The sequence below is a fragment of the Triturus cristatus genome, chromosome 10 (assembly GCF_964204655.1).
Source record: "Triturus cristatus chromosome 10, aTriCri1.1, whole genome shotgun sequence".
Lineage (NCBI taxonomy): Eukaryota > Metazoa > Chordata > Amphibia > Caudata > Salamandridae > Triturus > Triturus cristatus.
In genome coordinates, this window is record NC_140593.1 from 63,875,958 (window position 1) to 63,895,188 (window position 19,231).

General features: G+C 50.3%; 1 protein-coding gene across 1 annotated transcript in view; it reads right to left on the bottom strand.

Moving 5' to 3' along the window:
* COLQ (collagen like tail subunit of asymmetric acetylcholinesterase) overlaps positions 1-18,027 on the bottom strand; it is a 778,371-nt gene extending 760,344 nt beyond the window's left edge. Inside the window, exon 1 of the mRNA XM_085630419.1 lies at positions 17,798-18,027. Within this exon, the coding sequence (XP_085486545.1) occupies positions 17,798-17,903 (106 nt within the window). The 5' untranslated portion in view covers positions 17,904-18,027. The remainder of the gene's footprint in view (positions 1-17,797) is intronic.
* Between the last annotated feature and the right edge of the window lie 1,204 nt (positions 18,028-19,231).

Sequence of the window (19,231 nt, forward strand, 5' to 3'; positions counted from 1 at the left end):
TGTGAGGGTATATTTATCGAGCCTGTCCAAAATGTCATGGATGCGTGTCTGGATGTCATGTTCCCCCTCCCTCTCCGTAGTGTCAAGGGCCTCAGACGTCTGTACCTCCAAGAGGTGGCGTTCCTCCTCCTGTAGCTCTCGTTGGAGCTGTTTCCGGACCCCATATGTAAGGCTCATACACTCCCCTCTCACCACCGCCTTCAGGGCACCCCATTTCGTGGCCAGTGAAAGGTCTGCCCCACCCCAGTTCAGGTCAATGTAGTCAGTTATGGCAGTTTCTAGGTGATGCTTCCCCACCTGGTCCTCGAGAATCTCAGTCAGCAACCTCCAAGTCCGTGGGCGCCATATCGGGCCTCCCCAATTCACCACACATGCCACAGGGGAATGATCAGATAGGAATCGCGCTTGATGGGTAACCTCAAAGGACATAGTGGCATCCGGATTCGCGAGTAGGACCCTATCCAAGCAACTATGTGTATTGTGAGTGGAGGAAAAACAGGTGTATACCTTCAGAGTTGGGTGTCTCTGGTGCCATACATCCTGGGCTCCTATATTCCCCATGACCTCCCGGAGTTTCGTTGTCATTCGTGGTTTTGTGCCAGCACGGGGTGGGAACCTGTCAAGAACAGGGTCTAAGACACAATTAAAATCCCCCATCCAAAGTAGTGGGACCTCCAGCTCCGAGACCAGGACCTCCTGCAGGGACTGAAAAAAGTCTGGGTCGTCCGTGTTTGGGGCATAGGTGTTCAGTATAGCCACATCCCTACCATCCAGTTTAGCTCTAAGGGGTAGATACCTCCCATGGATGTCAGGTTCCACATATTGGATGGCAAATGGGACCCCAGGAGCCACCCACACTAGGACTCCCCTGGCATATGTAGAAAATGAAGAGTGGAAAACCTGTCCCCACCATTTTTTCCCCAATTTCTGAGCCCCGTCGTCTGTAAGGTGAGTTTCTTGGAGGCATCCTATCGAGATCTTATGTCTGCGAAGGGAGGACAGGACCCTATATCTCTTGGTACATGTACCCAGCCCCCTCACGTTCCTGCTCAGGAATTTATACCCCATGTGTGGTGAAGTGACCTACCCCTTCGTGTTCCGCATCCCGTGTAGCTACACCGGCCCTGTGCCCGAAATGCTGTACATACGATGCTTAAAAAGAACCAACAACCTCCCCTAAAAACACCCTCCCACGAGCAATTTACTGACAATAATGTAACATGCCGAAATGCCCTCCCCGTGCCGGTGCCAGGACGTGCACAGCCGACCCATGAGCCCAAACGGGCTGAACTACCCAACAAAAAGGAGAAGAAAACCCCCTTCCCCCAAGTCCAACTCCCGGCTCAGACCAGCCACCTCATGGCATAATTCAAAGTCTCGGACTGCCTGAGCATGTACCTGAGGAACCCCCGGGTCTGAGTAACCGCGAAACCCTACCAAAGGCGTGCCACAGCAGCACAAATTCTGCAAGGAAGGCACCCAGATCCCCGTGATTAAAGAATCGCTAGGCCTCTAAGGACCGGCCCCCTCCCCCCCCAACAGTGGAAAAAAGAAAAAGGAAAAAGGATATCAACTGCAGGGCGATGCTGCAGCAGCCGCAGAAGGGTCCATGACTGTTTCTGGAATCACATGGGAAGTGGATAGGGGAGTCTCCGGCACCAAGCTCTCCCCGGGAGTCCCCGCCACAGTCCCCGGGGAGGATCGTCGGAGTCAGTGGATTCCACCCGCAGGGCGCTGTTGTCTCCCACCGTGATCCGCTGTCCCTCCACCGGAGCATCAGGGACGGCTATACCCCCGCGTCAGTCCCTGCGGCTTCCAGAAGGTCTAGTCCCCCAGGTTCGCCGGGATCCCCTCCGCTCGCGTGGGGGGAGGGCATCCCCCCTGATCTCCAGCCACTCCCATGCTTCCTCTGGAGATTCGAAGAAATGAGCCCTCCCATTCGCGAGCACCTTGAGTTTTGTGCATGTACTGTAGGTGGAGTTCTCGCAGCTTCTGCTTGATGCCAAGAAAAGACTTCCGCTGTTCCTGCACCTGGTGGGTGTAATCCGGATAAATGGAGACCTTGGCGTTGTCGAAAGTGAGGTCAGGCGCCTCTCGCGCTGCCTGAAAAATACAGTCCCTGTCCTGATAGTTCAGGATTTTAGCAATGAGGGCCCTGGGAGGAGCCCCCGGCCTCGGCGGAGGGACCAGTGCCCTATGGGCCCTCTCAACCACAAAGACCTCCGACAGACCGGTGGGGCATAGCGGAGTACGTATCCAGTTCTCCAGGAAGCGCTCCACATTACCCTGCTCCGAGCGCTCCGGAATGCCCAGGACTCTGATGTTACTGCGGCGCGCCCGTCCCTCTGCCTCCTCCGCACGTCGTTCCAGCGCTCCGGTAGTGTTGGTGAGCTGGGAAACCTGCTGCCGCAGGGTGGCCACCTCCCCCTGGAGCTGGACGATGTCACCTTCTGCTGTGGAGACCTTAACCGCCACCTTCCACAGATCTGCCCGTAGTAGATTAACATCAATAGAGACAGTCTCAATTTGTTTTTCCAAGGCCTTGCGGGACCCCTGTATCGCCTCCAGGAGCTCGGCTCGAGGCGACTCATTGGGGGTATCACCCTCACCCTCTGGGCCCGTCTGACGAGTGATTCGCTGCATGGCAAGGCGTTGTGTGGTGTACTGTGTGATGGTGTTTGGGTTGGAGGCACGAGGCAGCTTGTCCCTGCCCATGATAGAGGCCCCAGTGGAACGCCAGGCATCCGCAAGTATAACGATCAGCCAACACAATGTCCCCTCACAGGGCGAACGAAAGCGGACTTACGTCCCTCCTCAGATGCCACCAGGAGCAAGGGGGGCCAGGTCAAGTTCGTTGCCGTCCAGCAAAACCAGGGAGCCCAAGTCCGCTACCCCTCCAGGAAGGGGCTGAGCGAGCGTCCAGGAGTGACCCCAGGGCTACTCACCTCAAAGCTGGCGCCAGGGCGAGGGAACCCGATCTGTCGTCCACCAGCGAAGACCCCCACAGTTCTCCCAGACCCCAGAGACGTCTCTGCGATCTTCTCCAGACAGGCAGCCAGTAGTTGTCTTCAAGCAGGTAGGCCGTATGGGAGTTTTCCAAGGGTGGTCAGGCACCCCCGCAACCTCCACAAGGGGCAGGCAGAGAGAAGGGCCCAGCCGGGCGGCAACTCAGCGGGCCTCCAGCAGCCACTAGTCCAGCCAGGCCGATTGCGCCCCCTCGGCCTCAGGAACTCCCCAGCAGGTCAAGAGGGGAACACGGCCGCCCGCCTCCTCCGGGCGGCTGCCGACAAGTACCGCTCCTCATAGACGCCCGTCCCGCAACACACTGCAGGGCCGGCAGGGGTGAGGGGGGGCATACACTCACAGTTCCAGTGGAGGGTTCTGCAGCAACGACGGACACCTCAGCCGTGGGCGCCAGAGCCTCCGTCGCAGGCGATGGTGAGCCCGGTCCCCGGTCGCACCCCAGGCCGATCCTCGGTGTCGTTAGGCCCCTCGGGCCCGTCCAACTTCTTAAGGCTCAACAGCAAGGGCCGGGGCTAGTGGGTATCAGGAGGCCCCCGACGGCAGGGGCGTCTCCTGAGCAGCTATCAAAGGCGCCGGGTAAGTGGGAGGAAACACGCCACCACTCAGCCCTCTGGCTGATGCAGGCCTCATCCCCGGACTCGCGTGATTTTCAGCCGCGCGGTCGGGAGGCGCAGAGCCGTTGCTGCCGAATCCGGGCACTTCCTCCGTCCTGCTTTCCCCCAAGGGTGCCCCCGCAGCGAGCAGAGTCCCAGCCGCACAACAGGGACTGTCGTAGACGTCGGCAGACAGGATATTGCAGGATTTAGTGGCTGGCTGGCCAGGAGTCGAGGGAGCTCACGTCCCGCCGGCCATGTTGCTTGGCCACCGGAAATACATTATTTAGTAATAATAGTGTGTTATGTGCAGCGCTTAGAAGAGGCAGATATGCGATATGTAGCGCTACATGAAAGGCGATTATTACAGTGAGCAAGCCAACATTGTCCGAGTATAAGCAAACTTAAGGAAGAAGTAAATGCATTTACATTTACGATTTTGTGGAAAGATGACTTGCTTGCCGAGGAGGCCGCCGTACCCATGAGGCCGGCACAGGACAGCCTGTGGGTGGGGCAGACAGTGACCATCTGTACGTCTGGTGCATGATCTCGCGTCAAACACCCTAGAGTGGGATGTCTTTTACTGGGGCCATTCAAAAACAAGCGCGCGCTAAAAGTAAACGAGAGAAGAGTAGAAATATAAAATAAAAATACATAAAAAGCTCTCGGCTTTGGCAAAGGCAGCAGCGTATTTATAATTGCATTGCGCTTTCACTTAAAGTGAAAGCGCTATGCATTTATAAACACGCGCTGCCTTTGCCAAAGGGGAATGATCACAAAAAAGTGCGTAGCGGCTAATTAGGAGACACTGTCTCCCGCCTCAAGTAAAAGATCAAATCGCGGTGGGCGGGGCTTAAAGTAGACAGGGTGGCAACAAGCGCCTAATGACATGCCTTCAGTGCAATCATTGCACTGCCTTTGGCATAATTCGTGATGCAAAACAAAGCGCACAAATCAAAACTTAAGGCAGAGCTGAGACGAGGCTTCTGGAATCGTATGGATTCCAAGAAGGCTCGTAAGACGAGAGCAGTGCATGCGCTGCTTACGTCAGGCCGAGACCTCAAAGGCAAAGACTCAGGGAATGCGAGATTAAGTAAAGCATGTGAAATGTTAGCAGGAATAACATGGTTACCTTTTTGTTTTTACACTCAATATTCAGAAATGAGTGAGTCCTTTTGCCTGAAAAGTTAAGGCCATGACGACAGGGCCCAGCAGGGACCCCTTTCAATGCCCATTGCTTATTTCCTTACAATACATAAGCAGTATGGTTTAAAAAGACCACATTCGTGAACACAGAGCCGCGGTACATTTTGTTTACCAATTCACCAATGAAGCAGGTACTTCAGTACCTCCAGAAATAGTGCATTTTCCCACCCAGGGAAAGCAATGTTTGTCAAAGAGAGACGAGAAAACAAAAGTAGCGCTTCACTGGCAAACACTGTAGTGGCGCTAATGTGTTTAGGTGTGAATAAATCAATCTGGCCACCTTGCAACCACTCTATCTTGCTTTAGTTAGTTATTTTTTATATTTTGAATGTTTTATTCCTCTCCACCCCGAAACTGCACTTACAAATAGAAAAATGTCAGAAAAAGATTTCCAGAAAAAGGTTTTTGTTTTTTTGGATCCATTTCATATGGGAGCAAATAAACGAAAGGAGGAAAGAGAAGGTGAGGGTAAGCCCATTTCAGCTACTGCTAACTTCACTGTGAGGAGCAGAATTCTGCCCTTTCACAAGGAATGCATCAATACAGAAATCACCCCCTTTCAGTGGCAGGCACTGCTATAGCAATAAGAGTTTTTTTTAGAATAAAACAAAAATATTGAGCGCATGCTCCAGCCTCATTTAACAGCCCTGCCAAGTATCGGGCATCAGGCATTAGACTAACGCAGAGCCTGTATGTATTGTAGCTCTGTGTGGCAGGCTGCAGCTGGTGTGCTTGCACCGCCTGCAGGGCTGGGCAGCTAGCAGGCGGCGCAGCAGAACAGGGCAGACCCCTCAGTCACTTAATGGTTTTTATTGATGACCCTCTTTCTTTTTTAATTACAGCCTGTGACCTATGATGTGACTCTTCTTAGAGTTTCGTGTTGCTCAGATAGGTGTAATTTCTGATATTTATGTTTCCCTCAGTCTTTATTGCTTGATTTTGCTCCGGAGAAAGTGTCACTCATGGTCGTTGAAATGTCACTCATAATTAGACTGAAATTTTGAAAATGTCACACATAGCTTTCTGAAACCTTGGCAGCTATGGGTAATACCTGTTTCTTGAAGTCTCTGTTTTCACTAAATGAGGAGGAGCCAGACAGAAAGAGAGGGAACAAAGAGAAGGGGGGCAGCTGCCAGCGGCAGGAGAACTGGACACTGTCCTTGTCTTCTCTGGGCACGAAGGAAAAGACAGAGTCCTTTTCCTTCTCAGCCCGTTCCTCCCATCCCCAAAAGCCGAGTCTTAACTATCGGCCTTAGCGACTAATGCTGTCCTTGTGGCATGTTTAAAATAAGAAAGTAGGGAAACGGACTCTTTGAAATTTAAGAAGTAGGGGCACGCCATGCCCTGCCGACCCCGCCCACTTTGACCACTGAGTATATACCCCACACAGAGGCGATGTACAGTGTGTGCACTGCAGTATAGCAGTATATACCCTACACAGAGGCAATGTACAGCATGTGCTCTGCAGTATAGCAGTATATACACTCGCAGGCGCGATGAACAGTGTGTGCTCTGCAGTATAGTAGTATAAACCCCACATAGAGGCAATGTACAGCGTGTGCTCCACAGTATAGCAATATTTACCTACACAGAGGCAATATACAGAAGGTGCTCTGTAGTATATACCCACACCGAGGCAATGTAGAGCGAGTGCACTGCAGTATAGCAGTATATACCCTACACAGAGGCTATGTACAGTGTGTGCTCTACAATATATACCCTACACAGAGGCAATGTACAGCGTGTGTTCTGCAGCATAGCAGTATATACCCTCCAGAGAGGCAATGCAAAGCGTGTGCTCTGCAGTATAGCAGTATATACACTCGCAGGCGCGATGAACAGTGTGTGCTCTGCAGTATAGTAGTATAAACCCCACATAGAGGCAATGTACAGCGTGGGCTCCACAGTATAGCAATATTTACCTACACAGAGACAATATACAGCAGGTGCTCTGTAGTATATACCCACACAGAGGCAATGTACAGCGAGTGCACTGCAGTATAGCAGTATATACCCTACACAGAGGCTATGTAGTGTGTGCTCTGCAATATATACCCTACACAGAGGCAATGTACAGCGTGTGTTCTTCAGCATAGCAGTATATACCCTACACAGACGCAATGTAAAGTGTGTGCTCTGCAGTATAGCGGTATATACCCCACACAGAGGCAATGTACAGCGTGTGCTCTGCAGTGTAGCAGTATATACCTCACACAGAGGCAATGTACAGCGTGTGCTCTGCAGTATATACCCTACACAGAGGCAATGTAAAGTGTGTTCTCTGCAGTATAGCAGTATATACGCTCACAGGAGCGATGTACAGTGTGTGCTCTGCAGTATAACAGTATATACCCCACACAGAGGCAATGTACAGCACGTGCACTGCAGTATAGCAGTATATACCCTACACAGAGGCTATGTACAGCGTGTGCTCTGCAGTATATACCCTACACAGAGGCAATGTACAGCGTGTGCTCTGCAGTATATAACCTACAGAGACAATGTACAGCGTGTGCTCTGCAGTATAGAAGTATACACCCCACAGACGCAATGTACAGCGTGTGCTCTGCAGTATATACTCTGCAGTATAGAAGTATATACCCCACATAGAGGCAATGTGCAGAGTGTGCTCTGCAGTATAGCAGTATATACCCTACACAGAGGCAATGTACAGCGTGTGCTCTGCAGTATATACCCTACACAGAGGCAATGTACATCATGTGCTCTTCAGAATAGGAGTATATACTATACACAGAGGCAATGTACAGCATGTGCTCTGCAGTATAGCAGTATATACCCTATACAGAGGCAATGTACAGCGTGTGCTCTGCAGTATATCAGTATATACCCTACACAGAGGCTATGTACAGTGTGTGCTCTGCAGTATATACCCTACAAAGAAGGAATGTACAGTGTGTGCTCTGCAGTATAGCAGTATATACCCTACACAGTGGCAATGTACAGCGTATGCTCTGCAGTATATCAGTATATACCCTACACAGAGGCTATGTACAGTGTGTGCTCTGCAGTATATACCCTACAAAGAAGGAATGTACAGTGTGTGCTCTGCAGTATAGCAGTATATACCCTACACAGAGGCAATGTGCAGCGTGTGCTCTGCAGTGTAGCAGTATATACCCAACACAGAGGCAATGCACTTCATGTGCTCTTTAGAATATGAGTATATATTATACACAGAGGCAATGTACAGCATGTGCTCTGCAGTCTAGCAGTATATACCCTACACAGAGGCAATGTACAGCGTGTGCTCTGCAGTATATGCCCTACACAGGGGTGATGTACAGCATGTGCCCTGCAGTATAGCAGTATATACCCTACACAGAGGCAATGTACAGTGTGTGCTCTGCAGTATATACCTCACAAACAGGCAATGCACATCGTGTGCTCTGCAGTGTAATCAATGAATCATGGTTCTTATAGAGCACGACTACTCACCCGTAAGGGTCTCAGGCCCTTGGGGGTAGGGGACTGTGCACTGCAGTATAAGGCTATATACCCTATGTAGGACAATATACAGAGTGTGCTTGGCAGTATAGAGGTATATAACCAACATAGGGCTATTGACATACGGTGTGTGCTCCACAGTGGAGGACTATATACCCTACACAGAGGCAATGTAGAGCGAGTGCACTGCAGTATTGCAGTATATACCCTACACAGAGGCAATGTACAGCCTGTGCTCTGCAGTATATACCCTACACAGAGGCGATGTACAACAAGTGCTCTGTAGTATATACCCTACACAGAGGCACTGTACAGCATGTGCTCTGCATTGGAAGAGTATATGCCCTACAAAGAGGCAATGTACAGCATGTGCTCTGCAGTATTGCAGTATATACCCTACACAGAGGCAATGTACAGCGTGTGCTCCGCAGTATATGCCCTACACAGAGGCAATGTACAGCGTTTGCTATGCAGTATAGTAGTATATGCCCTACACAGAGGCAATGTACTTCATCTGCTCTTCAGTATAGGAGTATATACTCTATACACAGAGGCAATGTACATCATGTGCTCTGCAGAATAGGAGTATATACCCTACACAGAGGCTATGTACAGTGTGTGTTCTGTAGTATATACCCTACACAGAAGGAATGTACAGCGTGTGCTCTGCTGCATAGCAGTATATACCCTACACAGAGGCAATGTACAGCGTGTGCTCTGCAGTATATATATCTACACAGAGGCAATGTACAGCGTGTGCTCTGCAGTGTAGCAGTATATACCCTACACAAAGGCAATGTACATCATGTGCTCTTCAGAATAGGAGTATATACTATACACAGAGGCAATGTACAGTGTGTGCTCTGCAGTGTAGCAGTATATACCCTACACAGAGGCTATGTACAGTGTGTGCTCTGCAGTATATACCCTACACAGAAGGAATGTACAGTGTGTGCTCTGCATTATAGCAGTATATACCCTACACAGAGGCAATGTACAGCGTGTGCTCTGCAGTATATACCCTACTCAGAGGCAATGTACAGCGTGTGCTTTGCAGTGTAGCAGTATATACCCTACACAGAGGCTATGTACATCATGTGTTTTTCAGTATAGGAATATATACTATACGCAGAGGCAATGTACAGCATGTGCTCTGCAGTATAGCAGTATATACCCTACACAGAGGCAATGTACAGCGTGAGCTCTGCAGTATATACCCTACACAGAGGCAATGTACAGCGTGTGCTCTGCAGTGTAGCAATATATACCCCACACAGAGGCAATGTACAGCATGTGCTCTGCAGAATAGGAGTATATACCCTACTCAGAGGCAATGTACAGCGTCTGCTCTGCAGTATATGCCCTACACAGGGGTGATGTACAGTGTGTGCCCTACTGTATAAACCCTACACACTCTGCAGTATAGTAGCACATACCCCACACAGATGCAACATGTACTCTGCAGTATAGCAGTATATACCCCACACAGAGGCAATGTGCAGCATGTGCTCTGCAGTATTGCAGTATATACCCCACACAGAGGCAATGTACAGCGTGTGTTCTGCAGTATAGTAGTATATACCCTACACAGAGGCAATGTACAGTGTGTGCTCTGCTGTATAAACCCTACACAGAGACAATTTACAGCATTTGCTCTGCAGTGGAAGCGTGTATATGCCCTACACAGAGGCAATGTACAGCGTGTGCTCTGCAGTGTAGGAGTATATAATTACACAGGCAATGTACAGCGTGTGCTCTGCAGTGTAGGAGTATATAATCTACACAGGCAATGTACAGCGTGTGCTCTGCAGTGTAGGAGTATATAATCTACACAAGCAATGTACAGCATGTGCTCTGCAGTGGAAGCGTGTATGTGCCCTACACAGATGCAATGTACAGTGTGTGCTCTGCAGTGTAGGAGTAGATAATCTACACAGGCAATGTACAGCGTGTGCTCTGCAGTGTAGGAGTATATAATCTACACAAGCAATGTACAGCATGTGCTCTGCAGTGGAAGAGTATATGCCCTACACAGAGGCAATGTACAGCGTGTGCCCTGCATTATAGCAGTATATACCCTACACAGAGGCAATGAACAGCGTGTGTTCTGTAGTATAGCAGTATATAACCTACACAGAGGCAATGTACAGCGTGTGCTCTGCAGTATATACCCTACACAGAAGCAATGTACAGCGTGTGTTCTGCAGTATAGCAGTATATACTCTACACAGAGGCAATGTACAGTGTGTGTTCTGCAGTATAGCAGTATATACCCTACACAGGGGCAATGTACAGTGTGTGCTCTGCAGTATATACCTCACACACAGGCAATATACAGTGTGTGCTCTGCAGTATAGGGGTATATTCCCTACACAGAGGCAATGCACATCGTGTGCTTTGCAGTGTGATCAATGAATCATGGTTCTTATAGAGCACAACAACTCACCCGTATGGGTCTCAGGCCCTTGGGGGGAGGGAACTCTTCGCTGCAGTATAAGGCTAAATACCCTATGTAGGACAATATACAGAGTGCGTTTTGCACTATAGAGATATATAACCAATATAGGGCTATTGACATATGGTGTGTGCTCCACAGGGGAGGACTATATACCCTACACAGAGGCAATGTACACCATGTGCTCTGCAGTATAGCAGTATATACCCTACACTGAGGCGATGTACAGCATGTGCTCTGCAGTATAGCAGTATATACTGTACAGAGAGGCGATGTACAATGTGTGCTCTGCAGTATAGCAGTATATACCCTACACAGAGGCAGTGCACAGTGTGTGCTCTGCAGTATATACCCTACACAGAGGCGATGTACAGCGTGTGCTCTACAGTATAGCAGTATATACCCTACACAGAGGCAATGCACAGTGTGTGCTCTGCAGTATATACCCTACACAGAGGCAATGTACACCATGTGCTCTGCAGTATAGCAGTATATAGCCTACACAGAGGCAATGTACAACGTGTGCTCTGCAGTATAGAAGTATATACCCTACACAGAGGCAATGCACAGTGTGTGCTCTGCAGTATATACCCTCACAGAGGAAATGTACACCATGTGCTCTGCAGTATAGCAGTATATACCCTACTCAGAGGCAATGTACAGCGTGTGATTTGCTGTGTAGCAGTATAAACCCTACACAGGGGTGATGTACAGCGTGTGCTCTGCAGTATAGCAGTATATACCCCACACAGAGGCAATGTACAGCGTGTGCTCTGCAGTATAGCAGTATATACCCCACACAGAAGCAATGTACAGCGTGTTCTCTGCAGTATAGCAGTATATACCCTACACAGAGGCAATGTACAACGTGTGCTCTGCAGTATAGCAGTGTATATCCTACACAGTGGCGATGTACAGCATGTGCTCTGCATAAAACAACAAAGAAAACAAACAGCTGACCTAGGTCAAGCACTTAAAGTTCCATTATTCATCCATATAAGCATACGAGTGCAACAACTTCCAGTATCTGCTGTTTAAAGATACTTGTTTCCCGCAAAGTCCACAAAAAAGAAAGGAAGGTGCACTCTATTGCGAGTCATGAAAAACCAATACTTGTAGTAGAAATAGTTTTCTTCTTTTATTTGTCGTCTTGATTAAAAACACAGGCACACAGCCAACGCGTTTCGTTCCCTTGTGCCTTGGGAACTTCGTCAGGGCTTACTACAGGTATCAAGAGTGTTCAAACCAACCCAAATTAAGGTAACTAATCAATGTGTTCACCGGAATCTAGTTTGATATTCAAAGTCGCAAGTACATATAATTCTTAGTAGGTATAGATTATGACTTCAATATACCGCTACTTCAATGTTTTCAAAAACAAACAAAGCAAAAGGTGTGGAAATCTCCAACCGGTATCTCTATTCAGTTGTCGTATATTGATGGAACGGACAGCTATCATACTTGAATATCAAACTAGATTCCGGTGAACCCATTCATTAGTTACCTTAATTTTGGTTGGTTTGAACACTCTTGATACCTGTAGTAAGCCCTGACGAAGTTCCCAAGGCACAAGGGAACGAATCGCGTTGGCTGTGTGCCTGTGTTTTTAATCAAGCATGTGCTCTGCAGTATAGCAGTATATACCCTACACAGAGGCAATGTACAACGTGTGCTCTGCAGTATAGCAGTATATACCCTATACAGTGGCTATGTACAGCATGTGCTCTGCAGTATAGCAGTATATACCCTACTCAGAGGCAATGTACAGCGTGTGGTCTGCTGTATAGCAGTATATACCCTACACAGGGGTGATGTACAGCGTGTGCTCTGCAGTATAGCAGTATATACCCTACTCCGAGGCAATGTACAGCGTGTGGTCTGCTGTATAGCAGTATATGCCCTACACAGGGGTGATGTACAGCGTGTGCTCTGCAGTATAGCAGTATATACCCTACACAGAGGTGATGTACAGTGTGTGCTCTGCAGTATAGGGGTATATACTGTACAGAGAGATTTTGTACAGCGTGTGCTCTGCAGGATAGGGGTATATACCCTACACAGAGGCGATGTCCATTGTGCTCTGCAGTATATGGGTATATACCCTACACAGAGGCGATGTACATTGTGCTCTCCAGGATAGGGGTATATACCCTACACAGAGGTGAAGTACATTGTGCACTCTGCAGGATAGGGGTATATACCCTACAAAGAGGTGATGTACATTGTGCTCTGCAGGATAGGGGTGTATACCCTACAGAAAGGCGATGTACAGCATGTGCTCTGCAGTATAGAAGTATATACCCTACAGAGAGACTATGTACAGCGTATGCTCTGCAGTATAGGGACATATACCCTACACAGAAGCAATGTACATTGTGCTCTGTAGGATAGGGGAATATACCCTACACAGAGGCGATGTACAGGATGTGCTCTCCAGGACAGGGGCATATACCCTTCAAAGAGGTGATGTACATTGTGCTCTGCAGGATAGGGGTGTATACCCTACACAAAGGCGATGTACAGCGTGTGCTCTGCAGTATAGTGGTGTATACCTTTCAGAGAGACTATGTACAGCGTATGCTCTGCAGAATAGGGACATATACCCTACACAGAAGCAATGTACATTGTGCTGTGCAGGATAGGGGAATATACCCTACACAGAGGCGATGTACAGCATGTGATCTCCAGGACAGGGACATATACCCTACAAAGAGGCTATGTACATTGTGCTCTGCAGGACAGGGGTATATACCTACACAGAGGCGATGTACAGCGTGTATTCTGCAGTATAGGGGTATATACCCTACAGAGAGACTATGTACAGCGTATGCTCTGCAGAATAGGGACATATACCCTACACAGAGGTACATTATGTGCTCTGCAGGATAGGGGTATATACCCTACACAGAGGCGATGTACATTGTGGGCTCTCCAGGATGGGTGTATATACCCTACAAAGAGGCGATGTATATTGTGCTCTGCAGGAAAGGGGTATGTACCCTACACAGAGGCAATGTACAGTGTGTGCTCTGCAGGATAGGGGCATATATCCTACAAAGAGGTGATGTACATTGTGCTCTGCAGGATAGGGGTGTATACCCTACACAAAGGCGATGTACAGCATGTGCTCTGCAGTATAGTGGTGTATACCCTTCAGAGAGACTATGTACAGCGTGTGTTCTGCAGAATAGGGACATATACCCTACACAGAAGCAATGTACATTGTGCTGTGCAGGATAGGGGAATATACCCTACACAGAGGCGATGTACAGCATGTGATCTCCAGGACAGGGACATATACCCTACAAAGAGGCTATGTACATTGTGCTCTGCAGGACAGGGGTATATACCTACACAGAGGCGATGTACAGCGTGTATTCTGCAGTATAGGGGTATATACCCTACAGAGAGACTATGTACAGCGTATGCTCTGCAGAATAGGGACATATACCCTACACAGAAGCAATGTACATTGTGCTCTGCAGGATAGGGGAATATACCCTACACAGAGGCGATGTACATTGTGGGCTCTCCAGGATGGGTGTATATACCCTACAAAGAGGCGATGTATATTGTGCTCTGCAGGAAAGGGGTATGTACCCTACACAGAGGCAATGTACAGTGTGTGCTCTGCAGGATAGGGGCATATATCCTACAAAGAGGTGATGTACATTGTGCTCTGCAGGATAGGGGTGTATACCCTACACAAAGGCGATGTACAGCGTGTGCTCTGCAGTATAGAGGTATATACTCTACAGAGAGACTATGTACAGCGTATGCTCTGCAGGATAGGGGCATATACCCTACACAGAAGCAATGTACATTGTGCTCTGCAGGACAGGGGTATATACCTACACAGAGGCGATGTACAGCGTGTATTCTGCAGTATAGGGGTATATACCCTACACAGAGGTACATTATGTGCTCTGCAGGATAGGGGTATATACCCTACACAGAGTCGATATACGGCGTCTGCTCTGCACAGGGGTGTGTATACTGGGGAGCCCGGGGAGGGGGTGCAGACAGAGTGTAGCGTGGTGGGCGAGCGCCCTGCTGTGGCGGGGCATATTAATAGAACATGGACATTGCAGAACAACCCCCTAGTCACATTTTAGAACCCCCCCCCCCCTTTACTTTTACTGGTATTAAATCCTGTTGCTCAAAATAGACAGGTGGGGGCACTGTGGGCCCTTTACATCACTTCAGCAGGAGTGGAGAAGACCGGCAACATCCGAAATTATTTGCGGGATTGACGTTTGTACGCTAGGACCCCCTAAGTACAGAAATCATAGGGTAGAGGACAGCAGGTGCCCCTTCCATCCGGCTGAGACCAACACCCTGGAGCGTTAGCAGAATCCTTCAAAGGCGGGCAGTGTGCTGTGGCGCTGTCCGCTGCTGGGGTACCGCGAAAAGAAACCCGGAGGTACACGTAAAAGAAAGACACGTGCAGACCTCCTGTGTATAGGGTCCCCACACATCCATCTGCTGTCATGAATTCATCTTCTGTGGGTCAGTATGAGTTCATGCATACATCTGCTGTGGTAATATAGGAACCGCTTTGTTAATATGTGAGCCCCACACATCCATCTACCTGGAACTGTATGAGTTCCATGCATACATCTGCTGTGGTAATATATGAACCGCACACATCAGTGTGCTGTGGCTCCGTATGAGTTCCATGCATACATCTGCTGTGGTAATATATGAACCGCAAACATCAGTGTGCTGTGACACCGTATGAGTTCCATGCACACATCTGCTGTGGTAATATATGAACCGCAAACATCAGTGTGCTGTGACACCGTATGAGTTCCATGCACACATCTGCTGTGGTAATATATGAACCGCACACGTCAGTGTGCTGTGGCTCCGTATGAGTTCATGCATACATCTTGTGTGGCAAAAATTGAACCGAGCAGTGATCTGCTGTGACGTGTATTCATATGCTGTTGCATCATAGAAGCACACACATCCATCTGCTGTGACACCGTATGAGTTCCATGCACACATCTGCTGTGGTAATATGTGAACCGCACGTATCCGTCTGCTGTGGCATGCATACACCTGCTGTGGCATCATACGACCACGCATTCATCTGCTGTGGCTTCGTATGAGTTCCATGCACACATCTGCTGTTATATGACACCATGTATATATAAGAATAAGTGGCAGCCCAGTAACCCTGGGATCTGAGTAATCGAGTAATAAAGGCAAACAGTGGCCCCTCAAGGGGGAGGGGGAACCTCTACTTCCATGGAAAAACTTAGATCGTTTTATGCAATGAGTTCCCTGCCTATAAGTGCTGCTGTGCTAACATATGAACCTCACACATGCACCTGCTGTGCCGTTTGAGTCCCATGCACGCATCTGCTGTGCCCCCTCTCCTTCTCCCTCCGCCTACCCCCCCCCCCCCCCGCCCCCCGCCTTTGACAGGATGAGGAAGAAGCCCACCCTCATTCGCCTCCCCCCCCCCCCTTCCTATCCCCATTGCCCCCTTCCTTTACCTGCCGTGATTGGGCACTGCCAGCTATCTCCTTTCTATTAACATCTCCCCAGCCCTCACCCGCTGGGGCGCCGAAGCCCCTCATTCCTACCCCCCTCCTCCCAGATGTGTAAGTTTCGTCCTCTCGGTCGCCCCACTGCTGCCCGCCGTCTCGTCCCTTGCTCCCAGAATAGGCAAACCCCGCCGGGGCGAAGCGGAAGGGGGCCAGACGCTCCCTCCCTCATACCTCACCCCCCAGGACTGGCATGCCTTCACCCATTGCATTGTATCCTCTCCCCCCTTATTATTAGACTTATAGGACATGGGGCCCCCGCCCCTTCCACTGTCCCCTCGCTTCCTACTACCCTTTCTCCCAGGAAGGGGGTGCCCTCACCCCTTTTCTTTGCTCCCACAAGCCTCACCTTTTTGGCTGGGGATGCCTTCACCCCTTCCTATCCCCTAATTTCGTACATTCTAGGATGGGGTGCCCTCGCCCCTTCTATTGTCTCCTCGCTACCTCCCAGGAAGGGGGTGCCCTCACCCTTTCCTTGTTCCCCTCGTTCATTCCCTTCTAGGCGGGGGGGTGCATGCCCTCACCCATTCCACCCCCATATTACACCCTCATTCCTTGCATGATTGGTGTCGGGTGCCCTCACTCCTTCCACTGCCAAACCACACTCACTCTTTATCTGCTTGGATGGGGGGGTCCTCACCCTTTTCATTTCCGTCTCACACCCTCATTCCTTACCTGCTTGGATGGGGGTGCCCTCATCCCTTCGATTACTCCATCCTCTAGTTCCGTACATGCTTGGGCGGGTGTGCCCTCACTACTTCCACTGCCCTCACACACCATCATTCGCACACCAACATTCCTTACCTGTTTGGATGGATGGGGGTGACTTCACCCCCTCCATTACCCCCCTCCATTACCCCATCCCCTAATTCTTTACTTTCAGAAATGTGGCTCCCCGCCCCTTCCACCACTCCCTCGCCCCTTATTCCTTATCTTATATAATGGGGGTGCCCTTGCCCCTTCACTGCCCACCTCTCCTCTTTCCTTACCTTCAAGGAAAGGGGTGGCATCACCCCTTCCATTCCTACCTCACTCCTTATCGCATAGATTGGGGGCCCTCTCATCCCTCGCCCCCTCCCTTCATTCCTTACTGCACAGGACAGGGATCCTCCACCCTTTCCAGTGCCCCACTCTCAGTCCTTACCCCCTAAAATGGGGGTGGGCTTCCCCTCCCATTGCCTTCTCAATCCTCCCCTCCTAGGACGGAGTTCCCCCCTTCAGTTGCTCTCTTTGCCCCTTATTCCTTAACCCATACCACCCCCCCCCCTCCATTGGTCCCTCTGCTCATTATTCCATACCCAGTAGGATGGGGGTGCCCCCTCCCATTGCTCCCACATTTCTTAATTCCTAGGATGGGGTGGCCTCCCTCTCCCATTGCCCACACATTTCTTCATTCCTAGGATGGGGGTGGCCTCCCCCCTCCATTGCCCTGTTTGCCCCTCGTCCCTTACCTCACGCCCCCCCCCCCCCCAATGGCCCTCCCTGCCCTCATTCCTTACCTCCTGGCAGCGGGAAGAAGCCCTCCATGAGGGGGCTTTGTGCGAGCACCAGGCACAGGAAGAGCTGGAGGTAAAATCCGGTGGCCACAGGGCTAGGGGCCACCATCCTAGGGCCGGGGCGCGGAGTGTCGGAGTGCCCGGGGTGGCGCTGGCAGGAGCCTCGGGTCCTCGGCTGGCACAGGCTGTCGGTGCTCCTGTCCAGACCCTTCCCTAGTGGGCTCTGGGAGGGAGGGAGGGAGAGTGACCGCGCTCAGTCCCCTCTCCCTCCTGCGGGGAGAGAGCCAAGCACCGGTTTAACCCTTCCAGCCCCGGGCGGGAGTGCACAGCAGGCAGGGGACCCTCGGCGGGTCCGGAGCAGCCTTTCTCTCCCCGCGCCCTGATTACATCAGATATGAAAGGTGGACAGACAGACGTACACCGAGAAACGTACAGAGAGACGGCGACAGAAGTAGACACGGACAAGGCCAGAGAGACAGTCAGTAACAGGGAGAGTAAGACGGAGAGAGAGACAGACGGGTAGAAGAGGTGGACACAGACAGAGAGACAGAAAACGCGGGCAAGTTCACAGCGATGAAGAGGAGACACAGACAGATACATCGACATGCAGCCAAAGACAGAGGTGGAGATATATAGGCAGGCAGACAGACAGACAGAACAGGGTCAGGTTAGACAGACAGAGAGGGAATACAGATAGGCACGGATAGAGACTGTCAGATTGAGATACAGGGGAAAACCGAGAGATATTCAGAGATGGGTATAGAGGCAGTCCACGCCGGAACACACAGAGAGGAAGACAGAGAGAGATACTGCGAGAGACAGAGAATTACGAAGAGAGAGACAGTGCACGCCGGAACAGACAGAGAGGAAGACAGAGAGAGGCCAGATACTGCGAGAGACAGAGAATTACGAAGAGAGAGACAGTGCACGCCGGAACAGACAGAGAGGAAGACAGATACACAGACCCAGCGAGGTACAGACCCAGCGAGCTACAGACCCAGCGAGGTACAGCAGATACAGAGCAGGGCCCGGTTTACACCTCACTGCACATTCATCCCACATGAGTGCGTCCGATTCATTCAGTACAGGGACATAGCGCCAATATCGGCCACACTCACCAGCCCTCATGCAGCAACATATGGGTAACATAAATAAGCAGACAAGACAACTTTTTGGTGGAGAAAATTGCTGCAGGTTTATTAGCATACCAACTATGCCAACATGGTGGGTTATCTTACAGGCGATCCAAAGGCAAGCTGCCCCTCGCGGCCTACCACCTGATGGGCCAACTTGCATCGTGGCCTTAGCCAATCGGTGCTTAGTGGTTGTGGTGAGGGGATAGCCCCTCCCACTTCCGGTGAACCATCGGTCCACCCCTTACTCACGCCCCCCCCTACGAGGGGCGGAGCGTTCAAGCGACCCCCGGTTGTACAGGTT